The following is a 27,334-nucleotide window of genomic DNA, read 5'->3' as shown; positions in this document are numbered from 1 at the left end:
CTTGTTGCTTAGGAAACTAGATCTAGAAAAACAAAGACAAAATGAGGGTGAACAGAATGATACTACTACTACAATCCTGCAGTATCCAGGACTTTAACATTCAGACCTAAACTATCTGATCCCAGTTGTGATACATCTAAAGGGCATGAACGATGAAAACCAGAGAGGACCGACTAAGGCTGGGTTAATGTTGGCACTAAGACCTGGGGCTGGTCACCTACCCTCTACTATCATCATACCAACAAGCAGATGAAAACAGCATAGGGTAAGCCTCAGCTGGCTTCCAATTAAGAATCTGCTCCATTCTGAGTTGTGTATGTTTTTCAGGCTGATTTGCAATGATTGATATGCAGCTGATACATAATCATCCTCTCCTTTGTAAATCATATATGGTCTTTTTGAGATCTGGTTAAGTGAACGAATGATGTTTTAACACACTTATCAGGTTAGTCACCAAAGAGCGACCCACACTGTATGATCAACATTTAGTGACAGTAGTATTTGGCTGGATATAGGCGACTGGACTAAATCAACAAATTACTAAAGCCATTTTTTTTTAAATACATTTATTAACCAATGTTAACACATTAAATGAATCTATATATTGCTAGTCAGAGCAGCTTACAAAATGCCAGAATGCATCATAGAACTGGACAGCCACAATGAATAATTACAATGTGCATAGTGGCTAAGCTCAACACCTCGATATAGCTTTATGATTTGCAGAAAATTTTTAATAATGATTCCTAAAACAATCAATTGTAATTTTACCTAAAACTTTTACAAAACCAGGCCACAATCTCTTTTTTTAATTTTGTTTTTTTTTTTTTTTTTTTTTTCAAACACACAGTTTTCACGCTGTAGTAACTTGGAAATGTGCAACCGTGTCAACAGAGACAAAAAAGCCAAAGTAACACGAATCTCACTTTCATGCAGCTATCAGTTAAATATTACATACTCTGGAATGATTTTACACCAAAAATATTTCCACAATTACTTGCTCTCATAGGGGTGGATCGAAGTTCTTAAAACCTGAAAAACAATCAAAGAAGGTTACGTGTTCTCGATTCTGACATGTCCATCAGCGCCACACCCTGTGGCCACACTGACTAATTACACAGCAACAAGGAGGGAATGATGATGCCAAGTTACTGCATAATTTAGGTATGTTGTATGAAATGGGGCTACTGGGTACTTTTTACAAAATATTGTGCACCATTTGGCAGTAGTTTGTCAATTAACTTGTGTCACCACCATCTGCAACAGCATTGAGATTGGATGGATGATATTTCACAGAAGACTTAGTTACATTTTTTTTTTAGAGTGACCCTGACAAACCTGGAGAAAACTTTTTAAAAGGCTTTTCTCCTGATTCTTTCACTTCCATTGTGAGTAATTGCTTTAATAAATATCAAAGGTCTAAATAAATATTTACAAATTATTTCTCTAACCTCAAAAAAAAAAAACTAATGATAAATGGGAATTTGACTTGGTCTAAGATCAGTCTTTAAAAAAACACATAAATTGTGAGATATTTTAAAAGAAAAGTAATTTACGTTTTCCTGGCTGTATTTTATATATCTATGTATAAAAAAATCATTATTCAACTATCGATCCATTCCTATTGGTAATGCTTCTTAATCCAGACATTCCGCAAAATACAGACTTTTTACAAATCACGGCATCTTTAATACAAGGAAATTAACATGCATTATTCTTCATTCTGTGTACAGTGATGGGGTTCATTAGTAGGCAATGACCCATTACTACAAACATAACGGCTTCTGTGAAACTTAAGTGCTTTCTCTTCTTTTAGTATTAACTTAGATACACGAGGTGACACCAGGTAATAGGCAGTGAGATGGTATGTATGTGGGACGGGAAGGGAAGCATTGAACAAATTTGTATGCCTCATCTATAATTTCACATATGGATAAAGGTAGTTTTTGGCTTTTTGTTTTTGTTTATTTATTTTGTTACAAGCACTCATGTTAGGACAAAGATGAAATGTGCAAACTTTAAAATTTAAATATTCATTTTCTCTAAGATCCAGCTCAGTAAAAGATTACCCCAGTTCCCTGCAATTTTAAACTACAAGATCAAAGCTAATAATTTGTTATAAAAGTTATATATTGAAAAGAAATAATGAAAAACACAATTGGGAAATATTTAAGAAAAAATATGCAGGACTAGCCCTGCTGTGTCAACCCTGTTCCCTAAATTCAATCATATACCCACTGGTGTGACCAACAGATAATGCCTTTGAACAGTAAATTAAGCTGAACAAAACCAGCTCAACAAGGTTAAGAAAAAAATGTCACATCAAGGTAGTATGTTTTATGTCTGAAACAGTTCTGTAGTTCTTACATTCAGATCTATTCTAAATGTTTCTTTGTTAAACTCACTTGTATTCACCTGTTTTTTAAAGATCTGTTGTTTAAAGGTTAAAATCTCTGTAAAACCTAAAAATGTTTTAAAATTTGCTGAAAATGCAACAAATTCTCAATTAAAATTTATTTAAAATAATACCCTCCACTGATGTTACTTTTACCCCCTGAAAAACTTCGGAGGAGCATTAACAAAAGATTTAAACTACTGTGCAAAATTTCTTCACGAAAAGTGTTTAAAGGCTGGTGCAAAATGGGAAGCAAATTCTAAACAATTTTGGCTTCTTGGAAACAAAAACCGCTGTGTTGAAAAGAGTATCGTCGGGGTGACTCCAGGAAGGGCCAGCTTCATCTTTTCCGGCGGCAGGTGCGCTTGTGCTCTGCGTGCCAGTGCTCCTGCTGGCACTTGATGGAGCAGTAGGATGTGTTCCAGCAGCAGTGGTACATGGCCTCCTCCTCACAGTTGTAGCACTGCAGGCAAGAAATCGGGCAGTCTTTAGACTTGGGCGCAGATGTGTAAGAGACTGGTTAAAATGGCAGGATCTTGAGGTGGTGGTTTTAAAAGATCTTTATGCTCAACCTTTTGTTGAATCCAAATATGTTTCATGCACAGCAGATGGAAAGAGAGCCCTGGGGATGATTGTGGCTACAGCTCATGCCTGGCTGTCAGCAAATTCAAGCTGCTGTCAGGTGGTACATGATACCACCTGTTTCTTTCCACCTCTGCAGGGGTGGCTCCCATTTCTTTTCTTAAAATGCTCTTGACTCACATCCCTTCCCAGCTACCACTTGGGTTTCTCTGCTCCCCACAAGCTTCGTGAAAGACCTGCCGAAACTCCTCCCCATGATTCTTACATACACTGCAGTAGCTCTACTCATACCATGCCCTTGGCTATGCTGTGAGCAAGGTCACTCACAACCTCAAATCTAGTGGTCAAGTCTCTCTCAGTCTTCATCTTGTTTGGTAATCTCAGGAGATAATTTTGACTGTCACAACTTCGGGGGAGAAGGTACTACTGGTGGGCAGAGGCCTGGGATGCTGCTAAACAAACATCTCACAATGTGCTCCTCCCCCAGAGAACCTATAGCAAAGGTCCATACTACATGGTTGAACTGTTTGTTTGGTCGTGGGAGAAGAGGAGAAGAGTGAAAAAAGTAAAGTTCCAAGCTGGGTTGGTAAGATAATGGTAGTATCACGAACCCGACCAAGAAGAAAGAATTCTAACCCTTTTACTAGTCTAGTAGACACAATGCGTTAAGTAGAAAAAGCTCAGCTAAGCCAATTATGTTTTTAATCATTCCGTTTAATTTCCTAAGCCTCAAATTCCTCATCTTAAAGTACAAAAAATATGAACTTTAGCTATAAAAGACAGTATTATAATTACAGCCTCTTCGTCCCATTTTCTTGATGTTTTAGTAAACTTAAGAGATTTCTACTCATAAATCTAGTGTCTACTTTCTAGCTTTTTCTTGTTTCTGCATGAAGTGAGAACAATATTTTTCTTTAAGAGACAGAGTCTTACTCCAATGCCCAGGCTGCAGTGCAGTGGTGCAATCACAGCTCTCTGCAACCTAGAGCTCCTGGGATCAAGCAATCCTTCCGCCTTGGCCTCCCAAAGCACTGGAACTACAGGCATGCACCCCTGCACCTAGCCATAGAATTACTGTAAATGGGATCTTTGGGTGTTGTGCTTCTGTTATCTTGAGCACATCTTAATTCCCATCTAATGATATTGTGTGAGTTGATCATACAAGTTCAGTCATTCTTATTATACCCAACTAAGGCCAAGTCAAGACGCTAGCGGGGAAAAGCACTCAGACCATGAAACTAGTCTGCAACTCTCAGACTAGTTTTGCCAACTGCCATCCCTCACCAATCAGAGCTTGCCAGCTCCTCAAAACCTTACTAGCCACCCATGAGATTTCTTAAAGAACAATATGGATCTCAGCCCCAAATCTCCTGAAACTGATAAGCAACTTCAGCAAAGTCTCAGGACACAAAATCAAAGTGCAAAAAATCACAAGCATTCCTGTACACCAGTAACAGACTTAAAGAAAGCCAAATCAAGAACGAACTGCCATTCACAATTGCTACAAAGAGAATAAAATACCTTGGAATACAACTGACAAGGAATGTAAGGACCTCTTCAAGAACTACAAACCACTGCTCAACAAAATAAGAGAGGACACAAACAGATGGAGAAACATTCCATGCTCATGGTTAGGAGGAATCAATATCATGAAAATGGCCATACTGCCCAAAGTAATTTACAGATTCAATGCTATCCCCATCAAGCTACCAATGACCTTCACAGAATTGGAAAAAACCACCTTAAACTTCATATGGAACCAAAAGAGAGCTCGCATAGCCAAGTCAATTCTAAGCAAAAAGAACAAAGCGGGAGGCATCACATTACTGGATTTCAAACTATACTACAAGGCTACAGTAATCAAAACAGCATGGTACTGGTACCTAAACAGAGATATAGACCAATGCAACAGAACAGAGGCCTCGGAGGGAATACCATACGTCTATGATTATCTGATCTTTGTCAAACCTGACAAAAGCAATGGGGAAAGGATTCCCTGTGTAATAAATGGTGTTGGGAAAACTGGCTAGCCACGTTCACAAAGCAGAAACTGGACTCCTTCCTGACACCTTACACTAAAATTAACTCCAGATGGATTAAATACTTAAACATAAGACCCAACACCATAAAAACCCCAGAAGAAAAATCTAGGCAAAACCATTCAGGACATAGGCATAGGCAAGGAATTAATCACCAAAACACCAAAACCACTGGCAACAAAAGCCAAAATAGACAAATGGGACCTCATCAAACTCCAGAGCTTCTGCACAACAAAAGAAATAGTCATTAGAGTGAATGAGTAACCAACAGAATGGGAAAAAAATCTTTGCAATCTACTCATCTGACAAAGGGCTAATATCCAGAATCTACAAAGAACTAAAACAGATTCACAAGAAAAAAACAAACCCATTCAAAAGTGGGCAAAGGATATGAACAGACACTTTACAAAAGAAGACATAGATGAGGCCAAGAAACATGAAAAAATGCTCATCATCACTGGTCATTAGAGAAAGGCAAATCAACACTACATTGAGATACCATCTCATGCCAGTTAGAATGGCGATCATTACAAAATCTGGAGACAACAGATGCTGGAGAGGATGTGGAGAAATAGGAACACTTTTACACTGTTGGTGGGAGTGTCAATTAGTTCAACCATTGTGGAAGACAGTGTGGCGATTCCTCAAGGACATAGAAATAGAAATTCCATTTGACCCAGCAATCCCATTACTGGGTATATATCCAAAGGATTACAAATCGTTCTACTATAAGGACACATGCACACGAACGTTCACTGCAGCACTGTTTACAATAGCAAAGACTTGGAATCAACCCAAATGCCCATCAATGATAGACTGGACAGGGAAAATGTGGCACATATTACACCATGGAATACTATGCAGCCATAAAAAACGATGAGTTTGTGTCCTTTGTAGGGACATGGATAAACCTGGAAACCATCATTCTCAGCAAACTGACACAAGAACAGAAAATCAAACACCGCATGTTCTCCCTCATAGGCAGGTGTTGAACAGTGAGAACACACGGACACAGGGAGGGGAGCATCACACACTGGGGTCTGTCGGGGGGAATAGAGGAGGGACAGTGCGGGGTGGGGAGTTGGGGAGAGACAGCATGGGAAGAAATGCCAGATATAGGTGATGGGGAGGAAGGCAGCAAATCACACTGCTGTATGTATACCTATGCAACAATCTTGCATGTTCTTTACATGTACCCCAAAACCTAAAATGCGATAAAAAAGACTACAGGAAGGGGAAAAAAATACGGAAAATTTATCCTTTTTATAAAACCTCTAACCTCCTTTTTTCTTTGGAGAGCACACTTTCACTTGTACTGAAGGATGTGCCTCCCCAATGTGCAGCTTGTGTTTTTAACAGAAAATCTTTTTCCCTCCACAGATCTCCTGGTCTTTTGTTAACAATATTTATTTTGTCATTCACCAGTTCTTCCTACCAAGTTATCTTAATCTATTTTTCTGAATTATATGGTAACTTTCCCTTTTTCTTCTTGCCAACTCTTTATCACAGATTTAAAAATATTTCTTTCATGAAAAGTTTGTGTATTTATATAACATAGGCTGGATAAAATGAAGAATTAAAGTTTATCACAAAACTTTACATAGTCGTTCATTAGAACCGAGACCAACCAAATTATGAGCTTTTGGGAGCAAAACTTTTCCCTACCAATTCACTGAGTGCTATGGCGGCTGAAAGATGAGCACATGGCTCCTGTGTACTCAGAAGTTCCCACGCTGGCGGAAAGCACAAGACTCATGAGCAGGACACGGTGACAAATGACATTAGTTAGTCAGGTATAAGGGGAAGGTAGAGACCAATGAGATGTCACTACTATAAAGTAAAAGTAACTGATTTCTTTAACAGAACTAATGTATAAATGTTAAATGCAGGGAAATCTGAAACTCTTTAATTTATTGTGATAATTACATTTACAATTTCACCATTTAGATGTTACCTATCAGAGATCACCAGGTAAAAGTCAGGGCCAGCCAATTTGCCCAAATAAAATATTTGCAGAGATGGAGAAATTATATAAGTTAATTGTAATAAATAGGTACTGAAGCATTATAATCTCAACAAAATAATTCTGAGCAGTACACAGTAACATGGGATCTAAGGTTGGGAGATCATAGGACTTTTAGTAAAATTTGAAAAATTAAAGCTGACCATTTCACACTTGATCTTATTTCAGGAAATCATTTGCATGTGCCACAGGTACGTTCTGAATTAACTGGCATCATACCTGTGGTACATTTCCAGAAATACGAATCTAAAAAAGACTGGTATTTACCCACTGCTTCTTCTTGGTCTGGGAAATCAGTTGCTTGTGCTGTGTTGCCAGCTTCTTGATTTCTTCTACAAATTCCTCCTTACACTTTTCCTTTACTTGCTTACATTTTCTGTCCATCTCACTCTGCATGTTGGCTATAGCTTTATTTACAGCCTGTCTCTTTTCCTCTTCCATTTCAGAACGCAGCTGGAATGAAAAGAAACCCCACAGTGGGTCAGTGCACAACTTACACAGACCATCTACACGGAAACAAAAACTTAACACACAGTTTCTACTTGCATGAGGTACCTTTTTTCCCTTTATTTTATTACCTGTGTAAAAAATTTAGGTGAGAAAAGTATCATTGTTACTTGAAATGCTATAAAAGATATTGGTTTCATTATATTGCTCTTTTTAAAACCTGCTACTGGGTTGATGCATGAGTAAAAGGAGCCTAACCCTGACAAGAGGGCCAGCTGCAGCAGGGCACCCACCACAGCCACAAGCATTACCTTCTCCAGGGCTTCTCGGACAACGCGCTCTGTCTCCCGCTTGTGGTCCGACTTCATCCGGTCTTTGAAGTCATTGAAGATCTTTGTGTATTTGTCATGGCACATGCTCTGACACACGCCATCATTGGTGGTCTGTGTGCTCCGATGCAGCATTCTTGGTGAAGAGGCACTTAACTTCTTGGTCTGAGTTGACACGGAGACTTTTTCGATTGGCTGAGGCATCGTGGGTATTTCCTGGCTAGAACTTACTGCTTCCGTTTCAGGCTCTGGTTCCTAAAAGCCAAGAAAAGAGTTTAGATGCAAAACAAAGCAATATAATTCACTAGTTCAAGAACTACTACTCTATTAGGATAAGAATACAGTGATATACAAATAGCCATATACTAAACTGCCATTAAAAAAAAACGTGGTTAGGATGGTAGATTTTTCTGTATATTTTGCCACAATTAAAAATAAACCACTCTCCCCCAAACTAATCAGTGAATGAAAAGAACATGCAGTTAACAGCTACAATGATTATAATTGTATTACATACTGATACTTTAAGTTTTGTTTTTAAAATAGACTAAACACAAAAATTTATAGAATATAAAAATTATTGTCAACTTACAATCACTTCATTGGACTAGAATGATTAACAAATTTCCTAAAACCCTGCACCACTTCTCACTGAATATGTGTTTGAAATGTGCCCAGATTTACACAGTTTTAAAACATGCAGGGCTTACATGGCTGAGCTCAACCACAGTCTCCTTCAAGTTTTTAAATTGTTGGTATAATTGACATACTGGATAAATGTGCTGTTTTTAAATAATGCAATGAAAAAAGTATCAGAGTTCCCAGGAAATGTATCAGCAGCAATGTGCCCTTCCCACTTAGCCAAGCTTTGGTCAGTGTTGCTTAATGAAGACAGAGACTTGGAGTATGTATGCTATTTCAGGGAAGTCACAACACTGGTTTCAACTTGATGGATATTATTTGATTGACAGCAACTGAATTTCACAAGTATCCACCAAGAGTGATTATCTTGAACATACTTTGAAAATATTTCCTATTTCATCTGCCACCTGGATACTGCGAGGTGGGCAACTTACTTCCTTTTTGGGCTCCACACTTTGATTACGTCGTCCTTTCTTTGCTCTTGGCTCTTGAGTGACCTTTAGCTGTAGGCATTATAAAAGTAATATATTATTCCGGACACTAAGAAATACTTCTCTACTGTAAACACTCATAGTGGACCCACAGGTGAGAAGTGAATAAATTTCTACCTTTTGCATCCTTCCATCCACTCAGTTACCACCGACTTAATTACTATTCTGGTAAGTGCAGGCTTGAAAGAGCTAGTGCACCTTCAGAGATGAGCAGTTGTCCTTAACTCTCTTCTCACTGGCAGAGTCAAGGTCATGGTTAAATCTGTGTATGTATTTGAATTGGTTTTGGTTTACTTGTGCAGAGCACTTTAGAAATGTAAAAAAGGGACGGAAAATGTCAACATCTGTCCATTACAGTGAGGAGTATATGCTAAGATTTCCACATTTGAAAGTAGTAACTAATATGCACTTCCTTCCTGAGACACACTCACCTGCTCATTACTGGTGGAGGAGATACTGGATTCTGCCTCTTCCTCACCTCGGTCCTCATTCTTAGATTTCCAGAATCTCCCTTCTCGTAGGAAACGCTGATGCAGCTCCAGCTCATCACAGGCCTTTTTCCAACCCATGCTGCGCTTCACGTGCAGCCGATGAACATTGACTGTGATATCTTGAATGTTTTCAGAAGGAATCCAGGCCCTAGGAAAAGCATGTAAAGATATAGTGAGAAACAACCCAAATGGCAGGAAAGATGGTAAAAGTGTGACCTGTGGCAGCACCTATTAGCTTGGTGCAAAAGTCACTGCAGTCCCTGCCATTACTTTTAACTGCAAAAACCACAATTACTTAGGCTTAGTCATGGCTTGAATAAGCAAACTGTTACCAAACAGAAAATAAATGAGATCTGTTTGTTTTTCACAGTCGACAAAGAAAAGTTCTCAGAATTGTAATGATTCACAAATGCCTCGTAATTGTTCACAATGTAATCAGCTTAGCTTGTCATAGTTCATATCTGCATTCTTCGTAAGTCCTTTTAAAGTTATTTGTTCTTCTGAATACTGTAAACTAACAGAACCCATCTAGCTATTTGCAGTTAGCACTGAAGAATCACGTGAAAGTGCCCAGAAATTTTCACAAGATACATATATTCATATAAAATGAGAACTAAAAATATTACCAAGTAAGTTATATTTATATCATGCCTCTACTCATTAGAGAAACCAGACTGACAAACAGAGCCATTTATTACTTAGCAATAATGTACTTAGCTGTGAACAGAAGTGCCTCTGAATTATGTGTAATACGTATCTAAAACTAGAAAATGAAAACTATATTTGGTTCTATAGGAAAGAATGCTAAAAATTCAAGAACATTTTCCTGGGCATTGGTCTCTTTCTGGATTTAAATTAATATCCATCCCAAATGTTGTATTCAACAGATGTTTACCCTGTACCAGTGGAAGGCACTACAAAGAATGGAGAAGTGGTGTGATCTTGAGTTTCATTGCCTCACTTGACAGCTGCAAGAATGTTGCCCACAGGGGTTAAGGTAAACAATTAATGAGTGGTTGGAATCCAGCAAGGTCTTAAGGCTTCTGATTATCAGGATGGCACTTCATATGCTGCCTCTGTCTTTCAGGGACTTACAATTTTGTCAGAAAGAACTAAGGAATAATTATAATGCAACGCAGCAGGTAGTAAAGGTACTCCAGGGTGCTATGGAGAAGAGGAGGTTTTCATTTGGTTGTGAGTGGTCACAACATTTTATCTGGCCTTGGTCTTGAAAGATAAGTAAGATCTAAACAGCAGACAATATGAGTAGAAAGATTCCAGGCAGAGGGAACGTTACAAATGAGGTAGGCAACGACATGGATGCATGAGTCACAGACGCTTTGTACAGCAGAGTACAAGTTGCGATACGGTACTATAAACACACATATATTTATGCTTTTTAGTTTTCTGTTGAAGATTTTTTTCCTGCTATAAATATATATGATATCACAGTTTTCATCCCTGGCCTGTAATTATAGAGCTCCAGAAATACTGGGCCTATGACCATTTTGAAGGAATCACTTACAGAATCATGGCCACATGTGCCTCAGGCATAAATACAGATTTCTACTTGTTTGTACAAGTCAAGCTTTATAATCTAGAAGTACATTTTAAATATACAGTAAACTATATCGTTAGATGCTAACGATAGCTAAAATTGTTACTGTTAAAATTATATCAACTGTTTCATCTGGCCTTAAGTACTTTGTTAAAAACCGTATCAAAGTAAACCGGACTTTGAAAAATTAAACTCTAATGCAGAGGTCAAATGAAATTATGCTTGTGGAGAGTTTCTTGCCATTAGATTTTGAATTAATATATTTAGTCTTCCAGTTAACAGCTATTTATTAAGTTGCCATTATGTAGTAGAAATTCAATAAAAATGGTTTGCTCATTTTTTAAAGTAGTTTGCTCTTGAAAATTCTGTTATAAGCAGTGCTTACTACCTGGAATGAACTTGTCATCTATAGGAGTATTTTCCTTACTTAAACTATTTATCTTAAATAAAATGGATTCACATTTGTTCTTTAAATGTAGTTCTATTCTCTTTTAATCAACTCCAGTACTACAGAATATCAGATTTCAGTTAAAAAAAAAATTATCACAGGGTATGCTATCTTAAAAAACAAAACAAAACAAAAAAAACACCCCACAATTTAAGGCAAGTCTAAATAAAAGAGGAATAGTCTAATTTGGCTCTATCTATACGTCTGTCAATGCTTTGACTACACATGCAGACTAAAATGGTTCAGTGATCTGATGTCAACGAACCCGAAGTGCTCTACCTCTTTTTTTGCCTGTACTTGGTTTCCTGGCCTGGGCCATGCCGTCCACCAGCTACTTCTCTTCGGCAGGCAAAATCTTGCAAATCTTACAAAAACCTCACTAAAGCAGCTCTCACATGTTAACACATCAACTCTTTTCCTGGAGATTTACAACGTGCTCATTGTTTAGGAAGGAGCAGCACATTCTATTTGCATGTACAGAAGGGACTGGTACAAAACCATGAAGGTTTTTTTTTTCCCTCCCACTTACATGTAATGATATGACAAACCAGCAAAAGAATAACTATTAGCCAAAACTTGCAACCAGGGGCTCCTCATTAACCAGAGCCTTTTGGTGCATATGATGCTTAAATAATTAAAAATTCATGATTATAATTTTATCAGTTTTTAAAAATAAATCCAACATTCTAATATGGTAGATTATAACGTATATCCTAAGCAATCATTCACTTCAAATATCTTATTGTTCACATTATATCGCAGAAAAAGATTACATAGTGACTTTTTTCAGCCTCTTACTTTCTAAAATAAAGTCCTTAGAATCCTATCTGTCTAGAATTATTTAGGTAAAATCTTGCAGGACTTAAGAAGCTTGAGGGAAAAAAATACCTCTGGAAATATAATCTGATGTTTTAATTCTCTCCTTCAGGTAACAGATTACTCTAAGGACTGCTGTAGATTAGCCCAAATATTCTTTAAAAATATTTTCTGCTTAGTCTACTGAATGACAGAAAACAAGTTAACTCATTATTAATAAGTATCACTCATGCTTGAAGACACTATAAAGCTACTTGCAAGTTGATGGAAAAGAAAAATATATAGGTAAAAAGTTCTAATTACCAGATTATTCTTACCTAGTAGTATAGCTGTAAAAACATAACTGAATTCTTGTTTTTCTAAGTTAAAAAACATTGAGGCAAACTTTCCCCCTTGTTCCTTGCATATGTGTTGTATTGTAAAAGCAGACCTTTATTGACTATTCACTATGTGCTATGTACTATGCTTAAGTCTCTCTAAATAAACATTTCTTTAAACCTTACAAAACCTCTTATGAGGCCCATATTTTGCTAAGGCTCAGAGAAACTGACTAATGTGTCAAGATTAGGGTAGAAGATGGTGAAGCAAGGACACAAATCTCACATAAAGCTTTACCCTAACCTACCTAGTAAGAATACTTTCCCTCCCTGCCTGTTCTGATAAGAAATTGAAACCAACGGAATATGATGTATTAAGTATATACTGTTAAAAATTACCATTTAAAAATAAGGTAACTAAAACATTCATTTTGTATTGAGTTATTTTACTGGATCATTATTTAACTAACGTTCCTCGACATGACAGTGTCAGGTAAGTGTGTATTTACCTATGAACGAACAGAACTACCTTTTGGGAAATTTACAGTATTTATAGGTTTCTCATAACTACACTTCTATTTAAATTCAATGAAGACTAAGCAAAATTTTACAGGGAGGAATAAAATCCCTCATTGTGCAGCTTCTCTCTGCACTTCCCCCCTGGCAAGACAGGCGACACTCCGTGGACTATTAATTTAAAATCCTTGCAAAGTAGGACTATTAGATCATGTAGCTGACTTTTGTCACTTTTTCCCCTTATCTCAATAGCTGTGTTAAATGAACCAAATAAATTGCATGTGAATTCTTTATTCCTGTTGTGGCTTTAGACCCTAACATCCACACTATTCATAGGTCAACTATAATTTTTATGCACGCTTAAGGTATTTACACACATTCTAAGATCACAAGATTATTTTAGTCTAGGTCTTTAACCGAGCCTTGAAGATGGCTGGAGCAACTGTGACGTCATTACTGTATTATGGAATGGCCACATTCTCAGGCCCTTCTGCCCACTGTACTACAAATTCAGTCTGAGCACTAGCGGGCTCCTGAAGTTCAACAGTGTCAGTTATTACAAATGTCCTGTTTAGCAAACAATATTTGGAAATAATTTATCATCTTAGAATGTATTACTGGCAGCATAATGTGCTTTTCTTTTTTTCCCAATTTAAAATAAACTTCGTCTCTGATGGAGGAATCATCAGACTTTCTTAAGGACTTCATAAACACAGCTGTGACCACTGAACGTGGGGTCATGAATTACCTCTGGTGGTGGTGGCCAAAGAAGCGAACGTCAACTTGATTGTCCTCTTTCTGCATGACTTTGGCTGGCCAAAACCCAAAACCTTTCATTTTAGCCCAAACCAGCTCATGATTAGGTATCTGGAAATTAAACGTTTTACCTTGTTATATTACTTTTAAAGTATTAAATGCAAGTGTACCATTAATATTAAACTAGTCAAGTATAATCCATATTTCGCAAGTATTTCTTTTGTAACTCCTAAACACATATGAGACTTTTTTTTCTGGGACTGACTGATTTTACCTTTAAGAAAAACACCAAAAAATTTATATTTGCATCAGGGTGCCAACATGAGCCTTATTCCTCAGAAGAGGTTGGGACTGGAGCACGGCAGCCCCGAAACCAAGGCCATCCACATGCATGACAGTGGCAAACAGAGCACCTGCTTTGCCAAGTGCAGCCAGAGGGGCCAGCGGCATCAGCACCCCTTGGGAATTTGTTAGAAATGGGGAAATTTTAGGCCTGCACAGCACTGTCTCACAGGACTGGCTCTCTCAGGCAGCCAAGGCTGCCAGCCAAGAATGCTCAGAGGCCCTTTGTCAGCGCCCGGCTTGAAGCCGTATCATTTTGGGGAAATTATACAACTACAGGCAAATGCAAAGCCTTAGGTCTCTCATGAAGGAATGAAAGGAGAAACAAAAATTCACTTGATTAAGGGACCCAGACGCTGGGTGTGGTGGCATGTGCCTGTGGTCCCAGCTACTCTGGAGGCTGAGATGGGACAATCACTTGAGCCTGGGCAAGGTCGAGGCTACAGTGAACCAAGATCACACCACTGTACTCAAGCCTGGGCAACAGAGTGAGACCCTGTCTCAAAAAGGAAAAGGACCCAATATCTATTTTTTATTCAATATCTCATTTTAAAATCAGAAATGGTTAACAAGCCGTTATTTTTTCCTTTCAGTTGTTTATACTCATTAAAATCATCTATATTATGATATTTTAAAAATTTAGGGAGTATTATAATCTTTAACCAAAGTGGAAAAAAACTTTACATGCTTAAGAGATAAAAAACAAAAATCACAAAATTTCACATACACAAGGATAACAGAACCAATTGTCAGGACGAGCATTTGACAAATAAAAGCAATTCTTGCAAAGCTGTAGTTCATCCAGCTGAAAAAGAAGAGAAACTATTTTAGCCTACATAAAATATACATACACATTAAATAAAATGTATCCATGTAAATTAACATTCATGTACATAAGTGGTGTTGAATCCTTAATCTTTTAAGCTTAAAGTTTTCAGTAAATGGTACTGGAAGATCCTGCCACTGCCCTCTTCGCACCATCTCCCTGGTCTCAGCCCACACTTGGAATAGAAGCCTAGTCTGACAAGCCTGGTCTGACCAGGCCCTGCCCGGACTTCACTGGTTAGCACTTCAGACTGAATATTCCTCAGGAAGGTAACAATGTCTACTACCAGTCACAGCAGTCCTCACTTTGTCTCATTCTCTATTTTAGTTCCTTGTTTCTTTCACAACATTCGTTTACTACTTGTAAACAGACATATTTTATCTGTTTTTTTCCTTTTTCCCAGTCTCCTCCTCCAGAATGCGGCTCTATGAGCAGGAGGCCTGCACTGTGATCACCTCTCATTCCTCCTCACATATTGCCTGGCACATAGGAGGCACTCAGGAAACACTTATTGAACAAATAAAAAAATTCAAATTTGAAATGAATTCACGAAACAAAACTTTTTGTATAAATTGAGGAACTTTTACAAAGACAATATGGTTACAGGTGAGTGTTTTAAGACCTCTAAAAAATATACTTCCTTAAATGTCCTTCACTTATTGTATGAAAATGTGCTTTGTTGTTTGGTTGGGTTTGTTTTTTGCCTATGTAGTTTAGGAGGGATGCAAATTTGGATCCTTCCTTAGAAGAGGGTAATGTTTACTGCACATCTGCCCAGCAAGACACATTCACATGCAGCATCTAGCTAACACAACAGTTCTGAAGGTGACTGAGAGTTTCCTTGTGGAAGTTAATAGTAACTAAATCTGACTCCCAGGATTTCTCTTTGAACAGTTTTGCCAGAATTTTTTTTAAATATTTGCATTATCTTCCATGTATGACAAACATGAAAATAAAAGACATTTAAAGGAAATGGCACAATTAAAATGTAGGTAAAAGTGGAATCCTGAAATAAATTAATTTCAATTATGGAAAGAGTGCAATTATTGGGTACCTCATGACACGTGTCTTTATATAGCATCCTCGCAATGTCAGCTTGCTCACTGTCTGCTGTAATTAAAGATAGATATTAGCTATAAGCAATAGTCTGCAAATATAAGACTCAAAATTAGTATTTTTCTTTGTTTACAAAAGTAGACATCTACCATTTCAAACCAAAATGTCCATTTAAAATAACGATAGCAAAATAAAATTGCACAGGCAGTTTTTGTTTTCCATCCAATACAACCACTAATTCCCTAGGTAGAGAGTGACCTTATCTTTGGATAATGTGATACTAATGGGGAAACAATCAGAATTAATCACAGTGCTTATAAAAAAAAAACCTCTCAGCTAAAACAAATACATATAAAACTGTAAAGAATAATTACATTTTCATCGACTATACTGTGATTTTGTCTTTGGCCAGTCCCTTCTATAATTGACATCACAAGATATTCCTAAGCTTATACCCTAACATCACGTATTGCTTATTAAGGGATTCTTTGAATATAATGTTTTATAAAAGATATTGCTTAACATGGAATGGAAATGGTATGTTTTAAAATGCATACAGAAAGAAAACACAAAAATATTCAACCTCCATAGAAAATCACTGTATTGTGGAGAAGCAGTTGAGCATCAGCTTTGAACTCTTCATAACTTCGGTATTTCCCTTCATTCACTTTCTGCAGTGGGCAAAAACAGAATGACAAAAAGAGTTACCAGCAGAAAATACTTGCCTGGACCAAGTTCACAGGACAAGTAGACTTTTCTAGAATGACATCAGGATGACTACTGCCATCCCACACTATTGACAGAGAATGTGTGTGAAAGAAGCCAACAACTCTACCTGCAGTTTTAATAATACAGTGAATGAAGCATGGCAGGTTGGATATCCCCCAGACACATAGATATATATTAATTTTTCAGAGTGAACTTTAATGGCTTGAACATCTCGTTCAACAATGTAGAAAGCTGCTGCTAAGCTTTGTAAAGCATGAATGCTTGGGCCAGTGTGGGTGATGAGACCCTAAGCACACACCTGTCATTCTTTTTCAATCTCAATCTTCCTGTGTTGTAAACAGAACTGTTAGCCTCTGTGACAGTTTACCATAAACTACTAAGACATATTTATAATTCTGAATTGGGGCCAGGAATTGGTTTATAAACAATTTTAAAGTAGTATCTCAGGTGTTCCTCTCTGGGCCAAATCTTAGAGAATTTCAACAGGAAGGAACCTGCATGAGTAAAGGCAGTGGGGAAGAAGGGGTGTCCGGGTTCTTACATATACTGAAGAGGTCTTACAGTTTAGGAGAAGGGGCTATGGGTGGGGCTACAAAATCTGGAGGTGGGAGGTAAAATTAAAATTACTTGGTTTTGTTCCAGGATTTGCTAGTTACTTTTAAGGCAAAAACCTTCATTTACCCTTATATTGAAATAATACAGCCATAGTCTTTCTCAAGTACTAAGCAAACTTGTAAGATGATTTAAAATTATTCCTGTGGTCTCCCTATTGGCTATTATGACCAACCTTAAGATTTTAAATTTCCAACATGACATATGAGGTACAAAATTAGTAATTCAGCAACCCTGACTGGAAACGTATCTGTCAGTTCTATTTTTGATTTTGTTGCAATTTGTTACTGAACATGAACAAACTAACAATCCTCAGCTACAACTGGTAAAATTAAGAGCTTTAAGAATAACTTTTCTAGGCATATTCTTTGTTTTGTTCATTTTATTGTTTCCCCAGACTACAGATTAATTCTATGCTCTACTTTTTCTCTGAGAGGAACTCTCAGGTACCACTGCTAAACCTGGGAAACATTCTTTACATCTGTAATATTAAATTGCCCAGGCTGTAAGGCATTTTCTTAAATTAACAAGGATTAAGAAGCTCTAAGTTGCTGATCTTTAAAAGCAGGCCTTTTAAAGATGACACCTAATTTGCATTAGAGTAAGCACATGAAATTTACAAAGTAATAAAGCTTCATTTGGTAGGTATGCCTGTCTTTTGTTTTAGGAAATAAGTGGAAAATGGTGCATTTTGAAGGAAAGAAGAGGAACCAAAATCTGCTTAACTGCTAAATTATTCTTTAGCTTGTTAGTTAAAAAGATTTACTTTAAGTGGAAATAAAAGAAACTGGTTTTACCTCTTGAATGGTCGGAACGTCCACAGCTGAGTGCACCAGCCTCCTGTACATCGGGTGTTTATTGTCCTTCCCCTTTTTATTAAGATCTATAGCCTAAGAGGGTGTTAGTACATCAATTTAAATGTGGTTAAAGGAAGTCAGGTAAGACATCAATTCCTAAAGCTCAAAATATTTTCTATCTTTTTATTTTTTTTTCTAGAGACAGAGTCTCGCCATGTTGCCCACACTGGTCTTGAACTCCTGGGCTCAAGCAATCCTCCTGCCTTGGCTTCCCAATGTGCTGGGATTACAGGTGTGAGCCATGGTGCCCGGCCAGTATTTTCTACCTTTAAAGCAAAATCTCAGAGGAAGTACTTTAAAACTTAACAGAAAAAAATGTACATATATTACTATGTAGTTTAATATGACATTCCTTAAGGTTGTGATAGGGTATTTTGAAAAGTTCCCTTTCATTTTAAAGAGTCATCATCATCAATGAAAATCTTCATTCTGATGAAAGAAACTCAAAAATGTAAATGTTTCTTATCTCATGCAGCTTATGTCAAAATGTCTATGTCAAAAACAGAAAAAAATCTAACTGCCTGTTACAGAATCATTTACTGCAGTAAAGAAATATGATGGGGGTGCTCTCCACACTTCATATTGCTATATATATATATTTGTTACTTCTCAATCATTCAACTTTGAAAGAATGAGCCACAGTGAAATATGTTTTGGGATATTCTGAAAGCTTCCCTGAGCAGGACTCACCCTCTCCTTCATGCGGGAGACAATGAATCTCAGGTATGTGCCCATCTCCTGTTTGTTTGTATTTTTCTTCTTAATGCTCTATTGAAAAAAAAAAAAAAAAAGAATAAAGGGTACAAAATCTGATCATTCACAAGTCTATATGCATGTAAAAAACATATATGAAACACTGAGATAGTATGCAAAGAGTTTATTCAAAGACGCACTTTTTCCAGCATATTTGACAAAGAAAAATCTTTGATATTTGCATATCAAAAACAGCATCTAATGTAACAAGGTGAGAATTTTAAAATATTATGTTGTGCTTGATATAATATCCTTAGACAATTACAGATTTTTTTCTTGGTATTTTAAAACCTAAAATAATTTTTAGATAAACAAAAGTAATAGACATAATTGAGAATCACTTACTTTGCAAACAGTATCAATGGCTAAAGTCCTTTGGGGCAACATCTTAAATTAACAATAATAAATGGTGTGTTTCAATGTAACATTATTCTTTGTTTAAAAGGTGATTTTAAAAATCTGTTTCACTTACTACGTACAGTGCAGCTGCACACACTAACATCTCTATTTCTTAGTATCATGGATCTATTCAGTAATAACTCCAATTTCTTAGTCTAGCCTCAAGCCAATTAGATTCTTAAATTCATTGCACAAAAAGTCTAACTTCACATGAAGAAAAAAATATAAGATTCTACCCCTCTGACATCTAAACATCTAGGAAACAAGGACAAGTGTGCTGATTTAACTTAGTCAAAGTCCCAATAGTACAACAGCCTGAAGGAAGCAAAGGCAAAATGCCAAGCACTCACATATAATCAGCTCATACTGCAGAGGAAATGAGTGGGTGTGGCCACTGTTTTAATAGATGCTTTAACTTTTCCAGGTAACTAAATCATGATTCTCTGCCCAATGGTATAATTCTTCCCAAAAGAACTTTAAACATCGGAAGTCACTTTAGTATGCCAAATACAGTAAAGGACAAATATTTCTCACATGACAGAACTTTTAGCTAGGGCTTAAGTGAATTGATGATACATACATACAATGTTTATATACACATAAAATATCTAATTAACAAGTCGAAACACATTTTATTAGTGAGAAGCTAATTTCATGTACCTGATGTCTGCGCTGCACCTTCCTGACTCCGCTTCTCACCTAGGTTCTCTGGCAGTGCAGTCAGTGCTCTCTTATGTGGCTTTGTGGCCTATGTCCACAGCTGCTACATTTATGCCAATTTTAGAGCAGTTCATATCAACTCCGGACTTGCATCAGAGATATAGAATGAATTTTTTTTTTTTTTTTTGACAGAGTCTCACCCTGTTGCCCGGGCTGGAGTGCAATGGTGCAATCTCAGCTCACTAGAAGCTCTCTGCCTCTCGGGTTCAAGTTATTCTCCTGCCTCAGCTTCCCAAGTAGCTGGGATTATAGGCACTCGCCACCATGCCTGGCTAATTTTTTGTATCTTTAGTAGAGACGGACTTTCACCATGTTAGCCAGGCTGGTCTTGAACACCTGACCCTGTGATCCACCCACCTCAGCCTCCCCAAGTGCTGGGATTACAGGTATGAGCCACCAAGCCCTGCCTGGACTGAACTTTTATAAAATGCAGGTGGGCTTCACCCCAAGGATCTAGGTTATGATTTTTAGCGGCAGGGCCTGTGATGCGTATCTGCTTGTTCCTTTGCTTATTCCTTAGGTGACTGTGATGCATGGTGAAGACAGAGTACCCATGGCATAAATATGGAATATAAAGTGCAATGAAATTTCCAGAACCCAAGGTTTATAATCTTTTTATGGGGGGTGGGGCAGGGGAAGGAACTGATATAACTTGAGAATTCTCTATCTTTTTGAAAACTAACAGAAGAACATAACTGATTTTAAAATGAGTAACACAGACACATGAAGGAGAATATGAAGAACTCAAGTAATTTATTAGCACTGTATTTGGCCATATGCATTGCTTAGAGACAAAACTTTAAACAAACTTTAAACTGAACTCTAGTTATTAGGTCTGTTTACTCAGCAGCACTGGTTAGCATCCTAAAATTTTTTTTTAATTTTAATTGGCAAAATGAAATTCTATATACTTATGGTGTGCAATGTGGTGTTTTGAAACATGTGCAATGGCAAAATAGAGGAAATTGGTTTTTGTAGTGAGAACACTTAAAACCACTCTCATTTTAACAAGATCCCAAGTGCTTTTCAAACACACACACACACACACACACACACACACACACACACGCAAAATATTAGCGGGCACCTTTTATACACTAGACTACAGTAAAAAATGATGCTGTTTTTGCATTCTGATCTCATACAGGATGGCAGAAGGCACTCTCTCTTCCTGGATCTGAAGCACAGTCAGTTATTAATGCTTTTGAACAAATATTCTTACTAGTATAGACATCCTTCAATGCATTGCTTTTTTTTTGAGACGGAGTTTCGCTCTTGTTACCCAGGCTGGAGTGCAATGGCACGATCGTGGCTCACCGCAACCTCCGCCTCCTGGGTTCAGGCAATTCTCCTGCCTCAGCCTCCTGAGTGGCTGGGACTACAGACACGCGCCACCATGCCCAGCTAATTTTTTGTAGTTTTAGTAGAGACGGGGTTTCACCATGTTGACCAGGATGGTCTCGATCTCTTGACCTCGTGATCCACCCGCCTCGGCCTCCCAAAGTGCTGGGAATACAGGCTTAAGCCACCACGCCCGGCCCAATGCATTGCTTTTTATACTAAATAAGCAGTTTGATGAACTGTCAGATACAGGAAGAGAAAAGGTAAGAAGGTTGGAGATGGCTACATTCTTCTTGGCACTTATAAAATCTACATTCTTTTTAAAAGAAAGGAGAATAAAAACACATGCTTCTAGCTACATGGCCTTCTCTCACACCAACTCAAATTTTGGATACACTACTAAAACTGATTTCAAATATCAATCTCATCATTAAAGTATGAATTTATATTAATTAAGACATAATAGCAATCTACACCAGGTTAGAAGTCTTGTAATACTATCAGTGGGGTTATGGTTCCTTTAATAGAAAACATATTATTCAAAGGAAATATACAACCAACACTGTTATATAGCGCTGAGATATAGTTTTAATATTCACTAAATATCATGCACAGCCTTCCGTCAATTCAACAGGGCAGGAATCCCTTCCCCTCTGGATCTTAGCTCTAGGCTCTGAGGTCCCCATGAGTAGCGACAGTGGGTGAGGAGGCCTAACCCTGCTTACCAGACTCGCTACGTCCTGCACAAGACCTCTTGCTTTTGTCTCAAGGTACTGTGCACTGTATTATGTGCAGGAGTTTTTTTTTTTTTTTCTTTTCTGCACTTTAAACATAAATCTATTACGTATTTCACTCTGTTAAATTGAATCTAACCTCTTGTTTCTAACTCTTCAGAAAAGAAAGCAATCCAATGTTTCTATATGGGCAAAGATTATATCCTGTTAGAATCAGAATTTTATAGCTAAAACATCTTAACAACATTGTTCTTACTTTGAAATGGCAGAATGGAAGTTTAAGTAACACTTGTTCATGTAATTACCCAGTTTAAATAAAGGTCTATATTCAGTCCCTACTCTCTTTAAACAGATAACATAAATTGTGCATATTAGACACTCTCAAAAACTTTGGTTCTGTTTAAACATTTTAAAATGAATTGCTAATTAGGTGTAACCATGTGCAAGCAACATTTCCTTATTTTTGGAAAGACAGAATGCATACACAGTGCATGTTGAGGGCCTTAATTTCACGAAACTAAATGGCATAATAGAGGATGAAAGTCTGATTTTGTCTCATGTTTAAATTTGCTTAGAGCTAGTTTGCTAGAGTATCTGTCTCCTTCTGAGTGCAATTAAAAGTGGTAATCTGAGCTTGGAAAAATGACTGAGTAAAGTATGAAAGCAAACAAGGTCATCTGGATAAGGCCCACCCCATTTCTCAACTCTGATGAAACTTTCAGAATTCTTTCAAGATACTACCTTCTTAACTACTCCAGGAATGTCTTATACCTCATTTAACAAGGCATCACTCTATGTCTACTTCTATAAAGTCCTAGAACAGGCAAAACATATCCCTCATGGAAAATAATCAGAACAATGGTTGTTTGGGGGAGAGGGCTTGCGTATGAGATCAACTGGCCTAGGAACGAGATCAAGCTTCCCCGCAGCTTGAGGGGACTTGGTTGCACCAGTGCACGCTCTTGTCTGTTCTTCAAATGACACACCTAAGACTTGTGCATGTCAGTGTAATGTAAATTTTATCTCAAAGGAAAAAGCCCACCAACGTCTTCGGTGCCACCCCCAGAAATTCTGATAAAATTGGCTGTGAGATAAGGTCTAGGCATTCATAGTCCTAAAAGCCCCCAAGGGTTTCTGATAGGTGTGATTAAGAGCACTGCCTTAACTTCCTAAGAGACTTCATCATATAAACACGGACAGGCATACACTGGTCCAGCAGCCCTGATTTTAAACTTTGCTGGTGTTCTGAGAAGGTGTAATGTGGTGTATCTTCAAAAGCTCTCTTTTAAAGGGATCTTGAGGTTAACCTAACTTTTTATTTTGAATCCCCACTTAACAGCTCTAGGATAGTCTCAATCTACTTAATCGCACAAAGAGGAATACTTCTCTAATTATATATGCTAAGGGTGCTATACGGGTTATGTTTTAAGTACTTGAGTTTTTTGTTTGTTTGTTTTTGTTTTTTAATAGTTAGAAACTTCAATGATTTGGGCTGTAGAGAAGGACTGACCAAAAGGACTATGTCACAGTCAAAGGAGATTATTTTGTTGAAAGCTTCCATGTTCCAGTTTTTAAATTTGTTGCCCCATCCACCTTTTTGGTGATAAATGGGGTATCCTATTCCAGACAACATGAAGCCCTTCTCAAGCACTGCTCTGTGATGGGCCTCACACCACCCAAGGGAAGGCCACAGGGGCTGACAGAAGCTGCTCCCAGATTCACAGGCTGAGGGGCTTTCTCAGTGAACTGACACAAAAGAGAGGACTCTCAACAGAACCAAAATCTCTCCCAGTGATTTGTAGGAACAAAACATTTGCTGTAAGATGCTTTCATGTTTGATAAACTTGTGGGTTTTCTTTCTAGTTATCACTTAGAGATTTGACATTGCACATTCTGACCCAGGGCTGTACAATGTGATTTTGGGGGATTTTTAAGGGAACAAGCTGTGGAGCTGCCTTCCGTGGCATTCACACTGAGGTGCTTCAGCTGGTACTTGTCAGCCAGACCAAAACATAATTCAATGACTAAGAAAAAGCTACAACTAAGAAAGAGGTAGTTTCTGAGGTAAACTAAGCAGATAGCTCTTGACAACAAGGTCAGAAAAACATAGAAACAATGCTTTATAATATGTACAGATTATTTCTGTTCCAATTCTTTCTCAGACTTTGAAGAATTATTCCTATTCTCTATTTGCAGGCCTGAGGATTCTTCAACCAAGGACTTCCTGTAACAGGGTTTAGGCAGAATCCAGAGGTCATATCACCTGGTGGCATGTGGGAGTGATTGTGGTCAACTTTTACAAATACTCAAGAAAGAAGCATTCATTCTATATCATAGCAAAGTTGTTGTAGCTATTTAAAAGTGACAATAATCACATCTCTGAAGCAGTGTTGTAGATGTTTATGTAAGAACGAAAGTAGATGTTGGGGCTGCTCTCTTTTAAGGAAAAAATAATAGAAAATTTGAACATCTTCAACAAGGGATTCTTAAGCCAGTTATAAAGTAATTGCCAGGCAACACTGAATCAGATGATTCTAGGTAGAAACAACAGACAGAGCATGATTCAAGTAACTCAGACATACTTGGTGCCCTTCGGTGTTTCTGCCTGGAAGACACTATTGGCCACTCCTGATCTTGTCAAAATTTATCCATAGCTGATTATTGATAATGATGCCCAAGGATCATTACTTAAAGGTGCACTAAGGACTAAATATCTTTATTAGTACAGAATTTTCAGTTCTTTATAGAGATCTAGTTTTTCAGTCATAGAAACCTATTCTGGCAGAAAATGAACTTGTGGAAATCTTGGTCATTTTGGCTTACTGAGTATCCTAATGAAGAAAGAAGTTCAAAATTGGAAATCCAGACTTCCTTTTTCAGGCATATATATCTATGCAGCTAGAGTTCACCTCAGCCAAGTCCCCACATCTGTGATTGAACAAGACAAGTGCTTCAAACTTTCTTGGCCATTTCCAATATCCAGAATATTCTTTCCACAACAAACTAGACCAAAAGTCAACAAACATTTTGTGTAAAGGGCCAGATAGCAATATTTTAGGCTTTGCGACCATGTGCTTGGTCTCTGTCTACAATACAGTTCTGCTGTTGTAGTGACAAACCAGTCATGCATAATGGATACATCACATGAGTGTAGCTGTGTTCGGAGAAAAGTTTTAGATACTAAAATTTGGATTTTTTATAATTTGCATGTCACAAAGTAGTATTCTCTTGTCAGTTTTCTTCAACAGTCTGAAAATGTAAAAGCCATTCTTAGCTCACGAGCAGTACAAAAACACAGGCTGACCCCAGAGGGACTAAGTTTTGTGAAGACAGCAGGGTCCATAATGTCAGTGTTCTTTTGCAACAGGCTTGTATAGCATCTGGCACACAGTAAATGTTCGATACATATCAGTTGAATGGAACTGGCACCAGTCATTTCTGTCTTCATTGCCTACCAGAGAAACTTTTCCATGCAGCTGAACTCAAGAATATGAGGACCCATCTAAAACGTGAAGCAATTACTCACACCCAAGTCTATGTCAGCATATTCTGACCAACATAAATAATATTATTTCTGATGTATGAACCATTTCATTGCCAGATGACACTGAAATATCAATTGCTGATTACTATCAAGAATAATGTCACCTACAGCTCACTGAAATATTAGTGAGCATAGCCACCTGAGGTCCTTACTGGAAATGTAGATTCCTGAGCCTTCTCCCCAGAGCCTGTCTGGGTGGGAACCCTGGAGACTGTGTTTTAAACAAGCATATCAGGTGATTCCTGTACAGGTGGCCTCTAGATCTTATTTGTAGAAATACTAATCTACATATAAACCACCTATATCATTTGAGGGATTAAGCAGCTCCTGGATCTCCTCTATAATTATAATCACAGAACACAAGAATCAAAATTTATTCTGATTATTTTAAAATTTAGAACATAAAAGAATCAAAATTAATTATAGAGGCTGTTTTTTTATTTTGATTCTATGTTGTTACAGAAATCAAGATGCTCTGCAATATCCTCTTGCAACAATGGAGTATAAAGGAATTACACAGAATTTATAAGAAACCCCAATAATTGAGCCTTTTAAAGTGAAGCTGGTCTAGTGGAAGTGGTGATGAGTGGCCCTATCCTGCCACTTCTCCCTTCAGACCACTAAGACTCAAGTAGCCCACCAATGAAAATCATTTTCTAAAACTATTTTGTAAAGATATATAGATTCCTGTTAAAGTTTTTTCACTCCCAGTACTGACACACTGAAATCGCCTACCTATTAGACCAGAAGAACAGTACATCACACAGATTGCCAGTATTAACAGTAGAAAACTCGACCTACCCACTTCTGCCTATAGAATGAATCACACTGAACTACGCAGGAGTCCACAGAGCTGCATCCTAACTCTTCCACAGATTATCCACTGACAGGCATTTGCACTTGAGCTTCTGAGACTATTTTTCTGTTTTTAAGTTAAAAGAATTCAAGTTTAAAAACCTCCTCTAAACTATCACAAATATGCCTTATTACAGGTAAAGTAGGAACTCAAGATAATTCAGATTACTAAAGAGTATCTTGAAGCGGATTCTTGGAGTATCCTGGCAAATACGACTCCAGTCACAGGCTACTCTCTAGCCAATAAGTTAGTCCTGTAGAATTACTAATGAACCAGACTTTTTCTTAATTTTTACAAAGGCAACAACTCTTTCTGCTCTAATGGAAGACAACAAATTTTGACTAATATCAAGAGTTCACATGACATGAGCAGCTTTGTAGCAGCCAGTCTGCTGTTGGGCTGACTTAGTAACTATGAAAGCATCTCTCAAATGTAGTCTACAAAACATACTGTGATAGAAAAAGCATGTAGTATTTCTAAATCCTCTATACCCACAGGAACACACACACACACACACACACACACACACACATACACACAGCTAAAATAGTGTTTACCTACAGAGAGAAGGGTGCTATGCATGTCAGAAACTGTATCATTCAATATGAATGCACCTTTTCTGGTAACTTTAAGCCCCTTGGTGGCTTGCTATATGACTTAGGAATAGGAAAGGGAAGTCCGAAAAGTTTTATGGAACACAGGTTTTGTATCTACT

General features: G+C 37.6%; 1 protein-coding gene across 21 annotated transcripts in view; it reads right to left on the bottom strand.

Moving 5' to 3' along the window:
• Nucleotides 1–549: 549 nt before the first annotated feature.
• ZMYND11 (zinc finger MYND-type containing 11) overlaps nucleotides 550–27,334 on the bottom strand; it is a 124,426-nt gene continuing 97,641 nt past the window's right edge. For 16 of the 21 annotated variants that reach the window (XM_017519257.2, XM_017519271.2, XM_017519259.2 and 13 more), the window contains 11 exons: nucleotides 18,963–19,040; nucleotides 18,213–18,305; nucleotides 16,658–16,745; nucleotides 16,073–16,128; nucleotides 14,920–14,997; nucleotides 13,843–13,961; nucleotides 9,380–9,587; nucleotides 8,892–8,960; nucleotides 7,798–8,070; nucleotides 7,307–7,492; nucleotides 747–2,858 (listed from right to left, as the gene is read on the bottom strand). In XM_017519257.2, the coding sequence (XP_017374746.1) occupies nucleotides 2,736–2,858; nucleotides 7,307–7,492; nucleotides 7,798–8,070; nucleotides 8,892–8,960; nucleotides 9,380–9,587; nucleotides 13,843–13,961; nucleotides 14,920–14,997; nucleotides 16,073–16,128; nucleotides 16,658–16,745; nucleotides 18,213–18,305; nucleotides 18,963–19,040 (1,371 nt within the window). In that variant the 3' untranslated portion in view covers nucleotides 747–2,735. Of the gene's footprint in view, nucleotides 2,859–7,306; nucleotides 7,493–7,797; nucleotides 8,071–8,891; nucleotides 8,961–9,379; nucleotides 9,588–13,842; nucleotides 13,962–14,919; nucleotides 14,998–16,072; nucleotides 16,129–16,657; nucleotides 16,746–18,212; nucleotides 18,306–18,962; nucleotides 19,041–27,334 lie in introns of all 21 variants that reach the window. The other 5 variants (XM_017519263.2, XM_017519275.2, XM_037735144.1 and 2 more) reach the window with 2 other exon arrangements.

This window comes from Cebus imitator, unplaced genomic scaffold (genome assembly GCF_001604975.1).
Source record: "Cebus imitator isolate Cc_AM_T3 unplaced genomic scaffold, Cebus_imitator-1.0 Scaffold732, whole genome shotgun sequence".
NCBI lineage: Eukaryota > Metazoa > Chordata > Mammalia > Primates > Cebidae > Cebus > Cebus imitator.
The sequence above is the reverse complement of the archived record's forward strand: the minus strand, read 5'-3'. Positions and strand labels throughout refer to the sequence as shown.